The sequence below is a fragment of the Globicephala melas genome, chromosome 2 (genome assembly GCF_963455315.2).
Source record: "Globicephala melas chromosome 2, mGloMel1.2, whole genome shotgun sequence".
In the NCBI taxonomy this organism is placed as follows: Eukaryota; Metazoa; Chordata; class Mammalia; order Artiodactyla; family Delphinidae; genus Globicephala; species Globicephala melas.
Window position 1 is genome coordinate 139,209,301 of NC_083315.2, and position 14,227 is coordinate 139,223,527.

Sequence of the window (14,227 nt, forward strand, 5' to 3'; positions counted from 1 at the left end):
AATATATAAGCACTAGCCATTTGATTACACAAACCAGAAACCAAGAAGTATTCATGTTGCCCCTTTCTTTGATATCTCCCATACCCAATTTATCTTAAAACCCTATTAACTTTAACTCCTAAATATCTTTCCAATTTATTCACTTTTCTTTATCGCCACTGACACCATCTTAAACCATGCTACTAGCATCTCTCTCCTAGACCTATGGAAGTGTTCTAATAGATCTTAAGGCATTCATTTGACTCCGTCCACTCTATTCTGAACACTATATAAGAGTTATCTTTTGAAGTCACTCATAGTTTAAAATCATATAGCTTCCGTTGTTCTAAAATCTGTTTTGGTTTAGTCTAGAGCAGGTCATTTCATTATATAATCTCAAAGGACCAGGTATGTTCCCTTCGTGCCATTTGTCTCTTTCTGATTGTGTATTCATATCATGTTTTGTTCATTCTTTTATCCCTAGCACACACTCTAGAACTCCCTGCCACAGTGTAAGCACCAAATATTTATTAAGAAAATGAATACATTAATTAAAGAATAAACTAAGCAATACAGAAATCTCTCATAATAATTTCTGACTCCTCTAGCACTGATATTGTAATTAATAATTAATAGTTATTTAATCTTCATGGGTAGCACAATATTAGGCAATTATATAGAAACCACTCTGTTTTATAAGCATTGGGGTCTTATTCTAAGTAGATTTTGTACATGAATGACTAAATAGTCCGTTTCCATTTCCTTTTGTAGAGTACAATTTAAAGACTGAAAGAAAACTAATGTAGCAAACTACAATTGTTATCTGCATCTCTAACCCATATAACAAGTTCTATTGCCTTCTTCCTATTCAGAACTCATTTCTCCAACTCATGTTACCAAGAGATCCATGGAGAAATAATACTAATTACCCCTGCATTAGTTAATATGCTTCAATAGAGAAACTCAATTTAAATAACTTGTACATACCACCTGTTTTAGTCTATTTATATTCTTATCAATACACAGTGGCATAAGTAGATAGGTAGATAGATAGTAGATAGATAGATAAATAGATAGACAGACATCTGTTTTAAGCAATATCCATGATATACTAATTTTAAATGCTTCTTATTATGGAAAAAAAATGTTCTCATTAATATCCATTGGTCCAGAGTGAATATAAAGCATGATCAAAATATGCACCAAAAAAGAGGTATATTGCCTAAGTCTCGATTTTTTTTTCAAATATCATGATATATGCACAAGCAAACCAGGTTGGGAGATGCTTTAAAACCTTCAGTAACTTGCTGCCACCTTTACAATAATCCAAACTCCTTAACACAACCTGCCCCTGCCTACTTTTCCAGTCTCCCTTGTGCATCTCTGTCTTCTGCTCTCTGTACTCCAGTTATAGAAAATGTCTTTCCTTTCTTCAAAATTTTTATATTCTCTCTCACCTGGTGGGGTCTCCAAAAGTGAATTTTAAAAACACTCTCCCTAACCCGCTAACTACTCCTTTTGCCTAGTTAATTCTACTCATCTTTCAGGTCTAGGTTTAAATGTCACCTAAACCAGCACCTATAATAACAACACAGGTATAGCTTTCAGAATTCCACAAGGGATATGCTTGGAGTTGTATCAATCAGGGAACCCTTAGGCTGTGGTATCCTCATCAGGTTATTTACAGCTCACTAAAAGTTCTTCATAGTCCAGATGTAATTTACAAATCAGAGATCTTTTTTAAATACAAGTAATACAGTCTAGAAACATAGATAGCATATTTCCTTCATCAGTCCCTGGGAGAACAAAGGAAGACAGTTGATCAAAGGTAAAATCTGTCAATGCAGAAGGAGAAATAGTTTTGTTAACCCTTTATCCACAATGTCTAATAAACAAACTTCCTAAAGATGAAAAATTCCAATATAAAGATAAACATGTTCCTTGTGAGTTAGCATGTGTTATGTAAAAGCAGAGATAAAATCATGGAATAAAATGAAGTAACAGAAAGACCAAAGGGAGTAGGGATGGAGGTTTAGAACTTCCTTCAAAGAAGAGTAAGGAAATGATGTATTCTCAAGCATAGTGATAATTACTATGCAGAAAGATAAAGAGCAATTTCTATGCAAGTATCCATAGATAGTTCAGGCAAAAAAATTTTAAGGATTATAGTATACATATTGCAATATATTTCAGCCTTCTTTGCCTCCATGTCAGAATTATTCCCTAATGTTTAACAATAGGAAGCCTTCATCATGAATGAAGATCAGTTCTGATAAAAGTTTCTATTCCTGTAAACAACAAAATCAAATAAAGGAATCCTATTGCTATCCTGATTGTTTGCAACTTCCTATCCTCCCAAAGCTAATTCCCTCAGGCAGACTGCTTTGTCTCTGTAGAAAATTAATGCAAAGAATATATCCTGGAGCATCACCAAATTTTTCAAATATAAAAAAGATATCAATCTTTAAATCTGTTTATTACCATTCTGTACCACCAATATCCACTTGGAATAGAATTTAAAAGTTCAGCCTACTGCCACTATCCTCCAATTTGGAACCTGTGGCTGACTCTTACCCATTCTCCAAATCCTTACCTCATCTCCTCCTTCACACTACTCCTCCTTTATTCACACTCTTGCATAATTTTTGAGAAAGTTTTTCTCTCAAGCTAGAAGGTAGGTACATTTGAGTTCAGTGGCTTTGCCTTGTACATCTTTGTATTCATTAGTCTACAATGTTTTGCACTCCTAGTGGGAGATCCCAGCTTAGGAACCTAAACCCTAAGGTAACCTCTAAACATGTATGGAAAGCTAGCAGTGTAGGTCATATGACTGGAAGATTATTTAAGTGAGAATATTCATGGAAAGGAACTTATGAACAGAGAGGTGAGCATAGTGGCCAAAGGATAATGCCCTACTGTCTGAATGAAGAAGTTTGGGGCACAGATAAGGTTATGCCACAAAGACTGCCCTTTGGCCCTAACTTTTCCATTACTAACAAGAAACAGGTATATTTAGGAAACATTGTAAGCTTCAATCCCTCATTCACTTTAATAGAAATATATATAGTATGGCAATTATGTGTCAGGCACTGCAAATCCAGGCTATTAGAAAGACAGAGTCTTTGCATTGAGGAAGCATAAGGTCTAAGTTTGATTCCTCCAGAAATGAGCACAGGGTCTAACCCTGAGTTTTCTAAAGATCCTTGTTGGATTTGACTTCTTAACTTGAAGTAGAATTGAAGGTTGCAAAATAGGGTCACTCATAAACCTTCCCCTGAGCACACAGATGAAAGACAAGTGTTGATAAACCACTAATCCAATCATCGATAAAAATATAAATGGTTTTTTATTATTATTAGAAGCACTAGTGTTATTAATGTGCTTTCTTAAGCAGAGAAGAACTGGGAGGTATATAGGACTTAAAATTGCAGCAAAAGTTTTTAAAGCAGGCTAATAAGAAACTAAGAAAGTCCCATATAGAAGGTAAGATCATCCCAGAGATAATACATTTCATTGCATTAAAAGTCTCATACTCTTCAGACTAACTAAGTTTATCAGGGATAAACAGGAGCATTACATAATGATAAAGGGGTAAATTCTCCAAGAAGACATAACAATCCTTATATTGTATGCACCTAACAAGACCATCAAAATATGTGTAGCAAAAACTAATAGAAATGCAAGGAGAAATTAAATGAATCCACTATCATACTTCAATATCCCTCTGTCAGAGATGGTCAGGTCTAGCAGGCAGAAATCAGTAAGGACAGAGCAGAACTCAATAGCACCATCGATTAGCTGCCTATTACTGACATCTTTGACTACTTTATACAACAACAGCAAAACAACAACAACAAAAACCCACATTCTTCTCAAGGTCATGTAAAATATTCACCAAGACAGACCACATCCTGTGCTATAAAACACACCTTAACAAATTCAAAACAATAGAAATCATACAATACCTGATTTTGGACCACAATGAAATTAAACTAGAGATCAATAACTGATATATACCTGGAAAATCCAAAAATATGTGGAAATTAAACAACACACTTGTAAGTAAGACATGGATTAAAGAGAAAATTTCAAGTAAAATTTAATGCTTTTTTAATTAACTGAAAGTGAAAATACAACTAAACAAAGTTCGTGGGATGCAGCAAAGCAGTACGTAGAGGAAAATATATAACTTAGAATGCATATATTAGAAAGCAATAAAAACTATAATCAATAACCTAAATTTCCACTTTAGCAAACTAGAAAAAGAAAAGCAAATTAAATCCAAAGTAACAAGAAGAAAAGACATATTAAAAATATAGCAAAAATCAATGAAATTGAAAACAGGAAATCGGTAGAGAAAATCAACAAAATCTTAAAAGTTTTTTCTTTGATAATATCAATAAAATTGATACGCCTCTAGCCACACTAACTAAGAAAAATAAAAAAGAGAGGACACAATTACTAACATGGCAAATGAAAGAGAGGATGTCACTACAGATGCCATAGACATTAAAAAGATAATAATAATAACAACAACAAAGTGGAATAATATGAACAACTCTATGCCCGTAAATTTGAGAACCTAGATGATATGGACTAACTCCATGAAAGACACAATCTGCCAAAACTCACACACATACAAAAATAGGTTATTTGAAGAGAACTACATCTATTAAACAAATTGATTCAATAAATTAATAACCTTCCAAAACAGCACCAGGCCCAGATGGGCTCATGAGTGAATTCTACCAGATATTTAAGGAAGAAATTATACCAATTGCCTACAATCTCTTCCAAAAGGTAGAAGCAGAAACAATACTTCCTAACCCAGATTTATGAGGCTAGCATTACCCTAATACCAAAAGTAAAGACAATATGAGAAAAGAAAACTACAAAAGAATATCTCTCATGTACATAGATGCAAAAATCCTCAACAAGATATTAGCATATCAAATCCAACAATATATAAAAATAATTATATAGTATGGCCAAGTAAGATTTATCCTAGGTATGCATGGCTGGTTCGACACTCAAAAATCAATTAATAGAATCCATAACATCACAGACTAAAGAAGAAAAATCATATATTCTTATCAATAGATGCAAAAAAGGCATGTGACAAAATGCAAAATCTATTCATGATAAAAACTCTCAGAAAACTAGGAACAGAGAGGAACTTCCTCATCTTGAAAAAGAACATCTACAAAAACCCTACAGCTTATGTCATATTACATCATATTTAATGGTGAGAAATTAGAAGCTTTCCCACTAAGATCAGGAACAAGGAAAGAATGTCTATTCTCACCACTCCTATTCAACTTCATACTGGAAGTCCTAGCAAATGCAATAAGAAAAGAAAAGGAAATAAAAGGTATACAGACTGGGAAGGGGAAACAGAAAACTGTCTTTGTTTGCAGATGACATAATTGTCTATGCAGAAAATCCAAACAACTTGACCCAGAAAAAAAAAAAAAAAAATCCTGCAACTAATTAGCAATTAAAGCAAGTTTGCAGGATATATGATCAACATACAAAAGCCAATCACTTTCCTATATACCAACAATGAACAAGTGGAATTTAAAAACACAATACCATTTACATTAGCACAACAAAAATGAAAAACTTAGATATAAATCTAACAAAAAAATGTACAAGATGTACCTGAGGAAAACTATGAAACTCTGATGAAAGAAATCAAAAAAGAACTAAATAAATGGAGCAATAGTCCATGTTTATGGACAGAAATACTCAATATTGTCAAGATGTCAATTTTTCTCTACTTGATCTAAAGCTACCAATGTAATCTCAGTCAAAATCCCATTAAGTTATTTTGTGTATATCAATAAACTGACTGTAAAGATTATGTGGAGGGATAAAAACTGTGCAAAATAGCCAACACAATATTGAAGGAGAAGAACAAAATCAGAGGACAGACACTCAACTACAGTAAGGCTATAGTAATCAAGACAGTGTGGTATTGGTGGAAAAAAGTAAATAAACAGATCAATGGAACAGAATAGAGAGCCCAGATAGACCCCCATAAATATAGTCAACTTATCTTTGACAAAGGAGCAAGGGCAATACAATAAAGAAAAGATAGTTTTTTTCAACAAATGGTGATAGAACACATGGACATCCAATGCAAAAACATATGAATCTAGTCACAGACCTTATACCCTTCACAAAAATTGACTCAAAATGGATCATAGACCTAAACGTAAAACATAAACTATAAAATTTTGAGAAGATTAAGTGGGAGAAAATCTAGGTACTTTGGGCATGGTGATAATTTTTCAGACATAACACCAAAGGCATAATTCATGAAACAAATAATTAATAAACTGGATTTCATTAAAATTAAAAACTGCTCTGTGAAAGATACTGTCGAAAGAATGAGAAGACAATCTACACACTGGGAGAAAATATTTGCAAAAGACATTTGCAAATAATAAAGGACTATTATCTAAAATATATTTTAAAACTCTTAAAACTCAACAATAAGAAAATTAAGAACCCCATTAAAAATGAGCAAAAGATCTGAACAGCCACCTGACAAAAGTAGATATTCAGATGGCAAATAAGCATATGAAAAGATGTTCATATATCATTAGAAAATTGCATATTAAAACAACAAGATACCGCTACACATCTACTATAATGGCTAAAATCCAAAACACTGATGATACCAAATGCTAGTGAGAACGTGTGCCAACCAGAACTCTCATTCATTGCTGGTGGAAACATAAAATGGTAAAACCACTTTGAAAGAGAGTTTGGTAGTTTCTTACAAAACTGACATATTCTTACCATATGATCCAGCAACCATGCTTCTTAATATTTACTCAAATGAGCTGATAACTTATGCCTACACAAAAACCTGCAAACAAAAGTTTATAACAGCTTTATTCATAATTGCCAAAACTTAGGAGCAATCAAGATAGCCTTCAGTAGGTGAATGGATAAGCAAACTGTGGTACATCCAGACAGTGGAATATTATTCAGTACTAAAAAGAAATGAGCTATCAGCCATGGAAAGACATGGAAGAACCTTAAATGCATATTACTAAGTGAAAGAAGTCAATCTGAAAAAGCTACCTGCTGTATGATTCCGACTATATGACTTTCTGGAAAAGGCAAAACTGTGGAGATAATAAAAGGATTAGTGGTTGCTAGGGGTTAGGAGGGAAGAAAGGATGAATAGGCAGGGCACAGAGTTTCAGGACAGTGAACTACTCTGTATGATACTACAATATGCCATTATGCATTTGTCAAAACCCATAAAATGTACAATACCAAGAGTGAGCCTACTGTAAACTATGGACTTTTAGCAATATGATATGTCAATATAGTTTCACTCTGGTGGGGGTGTCGATAATGGGGGAGGTTATGCATGTGTGGGGGCAATCTCTGTATGGGGAGTCTCTGTACCTTCCTCTCAATTTTGCTGTGAACCTAAAACGGCTCTTTAAAAAAAGTCTATTATCAACTGAGCAAACACATTGATAAGAAAGATCAATCAGTTCTAAGGTAGACTTGGCAATGTTTCTATGGGTTTAATAATATTAAAACTAGTAAAACTAAAAAAAAAATACTATGTAATCCTTACCTATACCACTCAAACATTATTTCAATTACTTACAGGCTTTAATAAAAAAAGTAATGGTGATCAAATTGTATTAAATAGCAATTTCTAAAATTTTATTCTTGGTGGAGCGCCTGAAATTCCACAAAAGGGGACAAAAAGCGTCTAAAATCTTTGAGTATAATTAGCTTCTTTGATTTCCAATTCTTGTTTTGATGACTAGGCAAGAGATAAAAATTTGCTATGTAAACAGATATGCTAAAATGAAACAACGCATGTGGCCACTTGACAAGCATAATTCAAGAAAGTAATAATTTAGAAAATTATTTTCCATAAACTTCCCTGGAAATTAAAAATATTTATAATACTTCCACTTAGCAGTCACTGGCCCAATCATTTTGTCTCCTGAAACAATACATAAGTGATCATTTTTCCAATTTCAATTTGTTCTAACCTAGTTTATCATGTTTACCACTTACTAATACCACTCATTGTCCCCTGAATTCCCCATGTATCACGATTCCTAAGTCCACTCAGGCTACCAAACTGTGTGTTACCTGCAGCTGCCCCATTTTTCTCTGATGTCTTATAATTCAGTTCCCCCTAACCTCCCAGAGCTGTATTCAAATGCATGCTACAAATGAGCTTATTTCTATTCCTTGGATTCTTGGTGATAACATCTTTTACCCCATTATGGTTTCTAGGAAATTTACATTACGTACTTCTTTTCAAACAGAATTATTTCCTTTAATGGATTCTGTCTTCCCATCCTCACAGTTCTCTTAAAGAATGTCATACCCAGTTCGTGAATGCCTAGTAAATCAAGTTGCCTTAAGAGAGCATGTTGACTGAGACAATCTTGAATACAAAAAGTGTTATTAAGTCCTCTAAGTCATTCTGCACTCATAGCATGTCAAAGGATTAAATTGTGATCTTCAGACTCATACTCTCCTATTCCCAAGCCACCACTAGCTCAATTTCTCATTTTTAAGTTCTATTTTGTTTTCTGTCATTGTACAGTCTACTAAAACCTTGCTAACACTTTATTGCTTCGGGTCAGTGAGTCACCAATATGTACTAAGAGCAACGAAGGACTACCAAGGAGATGGAACACATCCCTCAATATCACAGGGCTTATCACGAAGCTGAGGAAACAGACATGCACAAATGAAATAATAATATCCCCTCAGACATGCACAATTCTACAAACAAAAATCATTCATATCTGTTTTCCCATCTATTCCTTAAAACCGTTGTGTGAAGTAAAAAAGTCAAGCATTCCTTCCCTTTTTTTTACAAATATGGAAACTGAGACCCAGAATCACCATCTCAAAGACTCACAACAAACATGCCCTAAAGAAGGCCTCCAATAATTGAAAGAGAAAGTTAAAAATAATGTGGAGCCAAAATATAAGACAATACTAGTTTGAAAGATGAGAAGGTAAACAGAAGCCCTTGATTTATTTAGAAGGGCAAAGATACTCATAAGTCAAATACTGATGCTAAAAATATTAAGAGTAATCAATTAACAGAAAAACTTCTAATCCTGTAGAGGAAATCCAGGAGATTTAAAAAATTCAATCAATCCAAAAGACAGCAGAGAAGAAGCAAAAATAAAAACAGAGAAAAGTGAAGAAAAAGCATTTTACAATGGAAAATAAGATGCTCTAAGAAAATCAAAAGGTAATTAATCACAATAAGTGTAAATAGACTAAACTTCCCAGTTAGAAAGACTCTTAGAATGTATAGACTATTTATAAAAGACACAACTAGAGTATAATAATCTAGAATGATAAAAAGTTAAATAATAGAAATACATATATCAAATAGTATACAAATGCTAGTTTGGCTCTATTAGTATTAAGCCAAAAAGACTTTAAGCAAAAAAAAAGCATTATTAGTTACAAGAAAAGGTGGAAAATAATGTTGAGAAAATCTTCCAGAAAGTACAGCAAAAATACAAAGGATTGGAAAATAGGGAAGAAAAAAAAAGGAATCAGAGGAGAAGTCTAGTAGGTATAAGAACAAAAGGAATTCCAGCAAGAGAGAGAATGGAAAAGAGGGGGGAAAGGGATGGAGAAAATCATCATAAGAAAAAAATCAAAACAGAAGACGTGCTTTTCTAGATTGAAAAAGGCTACCCAGTCAGTACCCAGCAAAACTGATGAAAATGGGACTTACACTAAAGCATATTACTGGAAAGATTCAGAACCCTGGACAGAGAAGATACATCAAATTTCCAGAAAGAGAAAACAGGTCACAATGGTTTAAAGTTTCTTAAGGGAATTATTAGAAGGTAGACTGTAATGGCACTGTGTCTTTCAAAATCTGAGGAGAAATTATCTCTGGCCTAGGATATTACAGCTAGCCAAACTGTCCATCAGGTGGGAGGGCAGAGTGTAGAGAGATCTGTTTAAGAAAATGATGTTGATAGACTATTACTTGTATCAATGTACTGGAGGGAGATTTAGACAACTGGCATAGAGCTTAGCGATTGAGTTAGTGATTAGTACATAAAACTAAACAAATGATAAAACCAACTCTCAGGAAAATGGAAAGTGCAGAAAAGGAAAAGTAATCACAGCATGTTGAAGGTTCAGCTATAAATAGCATATTTGTAGTAGTAATGATATAAATACCTACTATTTATGGAACCAAGAGGATGGTATACCTATATTGCGAGAATGAGGTGAGGGAAATAAGTGCATATATACAGTTAGGGCAGGGATAAAGAGGCTAAAACTTCAAATTCCATAGTAAGAAGTCAAAGTCAAGTCCTAAAACTGAAAAACCAAGAGGTAGGTACATAATCTTGCTGTTTGGTGATGGAAGCAAATAACAAAGAATCCCTTAAGCAAGGGGATTGCCCCTAGTGGTTGCCCCTAGTGTCTTTTCTTTTTTAAAATGAGATATTGCCAATTATTCTTCATGGAAGTTTTACCAACATTCCCTTGAGCAATGTATGAGAGGCCTCACCCCATCGCTTCATCAGTTCAGGTCCCCGACAGAGTAATGCCAAGTCAGGGTTAGATATGCAAGACCTTTACTGAGATAAATGCCTATGAAGGAGAAACGGAGGAGGGAGGAGCCTTCAGACCACAATGCCATTTGAAACCTGTGAAGAGGGAAGGAAGAATTGTGTAGAAAGAGCCTCAACCACAGCACAGGTAAATGGGGAATCCCAGAGCAAAAGTTGCTCAATAGAGGAGCTCTTTATTGAGCAGGAGTGAACTAATCATAATGTTACCACCATTCTTAGTCACTGGCTGGACACAATGTTGGGGAAATATGGCTTCGATGTGTGACCTGCAGCAGATCAGAAAACCATAGCAGGTGTCAGTCAACTGTGTTCAGTGGTGTGTTGGTAAATGACTAACAACTAATTCCACAGAAAGTTAAAGAAAAGTTTTTATTCATAGCATTTGTGACTTTCTGGGTGTAAATACTCCCATTGTGGCCAGTTTCAAGCTACCAGTGTGATAGTGTGATATCACTGAATGCTGAGTTTGAAAGAGATGCCCAATGATTGGCTTTCCCAAACCAGGAGCCACTTCCAGGAATCCCCTAACTGTGCTCCATGCAGCAGGTTTTCATGAAAGGAGATCTGAGCAGTGCACATCCTTAGCCACCTTCTCACCAATCTAGTGTGTGTGGTCAATGATGGTATGTCAGTGTAGTTTGTAGGTTTACTTTGCATTTTCCTTAATATTAGTAAGTCTGAGGATTTCTTCATGTATTTGTATGGTATATTAAATGCATTTATTATTATGTAATGTTTAATGTATTCACTTTTCTATGAATTAAACCAATCTTTTAATTATTTTTATTAAAATCTTTATGCCTATGTTCTAAATAATGGAAATCTTAATGCATTGATCTTAATATATTAATCCATTTAGTAAGTGAACATATAAATACTACTTATTATCTTCTTATCATATGATTAGCATTTTCAAAATTAACCCCTCTCAACCCTTCCAGAAGGTAAATAGGGAAGAAATAAATATACCTTAACAAGCTTGATGTAGGTAAAATCTAAAATTAGAAAACAAATTACTACGATTCCTTTTTTCCCCCAATTTTTAAAGTAACAATTACATGTACAGCAACAAAATACAATGTCTATACTTAACTTTCAGGGAAATATTTTTAATATCATTAAAGTGGATTGAATGCAGAAATTTTATGGAAAAAGTTACTGAAGAAAAGTTGCAAACTACCTCCCAAATACACACACAATGACAACAATGTAGTGCAGAATTTTCCATCTGAACAGTCTATGAGGACAGAGTAAAATCTTCAGGGAAATTAAGTTTGTAATCATTATTATGAACATATTTTAATAATAGATACATTCTATATTGACTCATTTATATACATCCTTCGTGTAGCAAGTTGAAAATCATCCACTACTAGGTTAGAAGCTAAGAAGCTCTGAATAAAATGGTCTTCCAAGATATTACACGTTTTAAGTGTTTCTCATTGTGCAGATAACATTGAATAAGCAGAATCTTGAATGTGACCAGACATCAGAAGTCATCCAATATAGTCTCTAATCACAAATGTACTTAGACAAAATTTAAAGCAAAAACTATAAAAAAGAAACCAAAAAGGCAAAAATTCAAGAATTTTCCTTCCATAAAATTTTCTGTATCTTTTTGTTAACTCAAGCACTGCTATCTGGAGGAGGAGGAGTCAAAAGACCTATGGGTGCACAGAGTTTTAAAATGCCACAGTTTTCAAAAAAATAAAACCAAAACACACATCAAAACACATCACCTGTCAATCAATTATCTAGTTCATAAACCATATTTGACTCCAAATGCTGTGGCTTTTCTTCTCCTCCACCTCTTTCAGCCACAACCTCCAACCATAGCCATTTTTCTAGTAATCAGTATTTTCAACCAGAAATCAAGAAAAAAAAGCAGATGAAAATTATAAGGTAATCAAATATGACAATTTATGGCAAGTGTTTAGTAGGATGAAGATTGAAAGTGGTGGCTCAAAAGAAGTTTGTATTATCTGTAAACTCTTTTTATCCTAATTTTCTCGAAACATGTGATTCAAGTACTAAAAAGAAAAAGAAACTTACCTCATCAACATTTTCAAAGGCATTGATGATGTCATAAGGTAAACAAGACAACAGATCGATCACAAACCAAGTTTTCAGATAGTTCATCCTGATCAACTTGGGGTCAGAAATGACCTCTCCACCAGGTCCCACAAAGGTCGTGTGAAAATTTAAAACAATGTCAACCAGAAAAATAACATCCACCACACTGTCCAGCACCAGCCAGGCTATGTTGTTCTGCTTCGTTTTGAAGGAAACGTTATAAGGAACCATAATGGCGGTGTAGAAGGTAAGAATTAAAATCACCCAATCCCAAGTTGTTTTAAAAGCACAATAGTGTAAAATAATGTGTGGTGGCGTCTTTGGCGCTTCTTGCTTGTACTGAGGAAGGATATCTGATCCCAGCTGAAGAACCTAAAAGAGAGAAAATATATATATAATGACCCGGACATCTCTGCACAGTTAGTAATGAATTCAAATTTACTGGCAGCCAAACCACAGCCTATTAATCATGACTCCTGGTTTCAAGGCCAGTCAGGCTCTGTGGTTTCATCTCCCTCTTCTCCTAAGTTGTATCAAGGTTTGTTCAAAGTCACTCCATGTCCAGTCTCTCTACCAAAGTTGATCTGTCTGCTATTCCCTCTGGCTTTCTCTCCAGTGGCCAACTGTTGTTTCAAAAACTGGTCCCCATACATGGAGGGCAGGGAGAGACCAAAGAAAGAGGCAGACCACTCCAGATTGGTAGGTGGCAGTTTTAATATACAAGGGAACTTACTTGCAAGGCTTTTTTTTTTTTTTTTTTTTTTTTGCGGTACGCAGGCCTCTCACTGTTGTGGCCTCTCCCATTGCAGAGCACAGGCTCCGGACATGCAGGCTCAGCGGCCATGGCTCCCGGGCCCAGCCGCTCCGCGGCATGTGGGATCTTCCCAGACCGGAGCACAAACCCGTGTCCCCTGCATCAGCAGGTGAACTCTCAACCACTGTGCCACCAGGGAAGCCCCTTACAAGGCTTTTATTGGGCAGCCACAAGACCAGTAGATCTCTGAACCCACCCACCAAATATTAAAAGTTTATACAGAAGCCTTAACTGGGTTCAGTCACATATAGAGGTGTGACTGAAGGTCACCACAACACCTGAAGGTCTCAACAACACCTTACTCTCTCAAGCCTGCATCCTTGAAAATGGCCCCCATTGTGGGAATGGTAAGCAGAGTATACATTCCAAGGACAAGGGTAGGGGTAAGGAGCCTCCAACTGCCTGGGTCCAGCTGAAGGGTCAACCCGCAGTCCCATGCTCTCGATGACCTCCCCCAGCACCAACACTGATCCACAGCACTGCTGGACACCAACTTCTGCAAGTTCTGCACACTCACTTGGCAGGCTTGCCTAGAATCACACATCTCTCACTGACTGCCCAACTGTTATTTGCATGACTCACCCTTATCCATTCTTCACATATTTGGCACCTCAAGGAGCATAACTTTGATTCTGACGGCCTTGCTGAACCCCAGGGCCCCACTGATGGTGATCTTGCTGTTGTGTGGGACTCAGCCAGGGCCCTAATGACTGGCACAGCAATATCAGGGGTGTAAATG

At 35.3% G+C, this 14,227-nt stretch overlaps 1 protein-coding gene across 5 annotated transcripts in view; it reads right to left on the reverse strand.

The window, feature by feature from the left end:
• The window catches only part of KCNH5 (potassium voltage-gated channel subfamily H member 5), a 482,529-nt gene that overhangs the window by 252,555 nt on the left and 215,747 nt on the right, over positions 1-14,227 (reverse strand). For all 5 annotated transcript variants that reach the window (XM_060294881.1, XM_060294883.1, XM_060294880.1 and 2 more), the window contains one exon: positions 12,654-13,046. In XM_060294881.1, the coding sequence (XP_060150864.1) occupies positions 12,654-13,046 (393 nt within the window). The remainder of the gene's footprint in view (positions 1-12,653; positions 13,047-14,227) is intronic.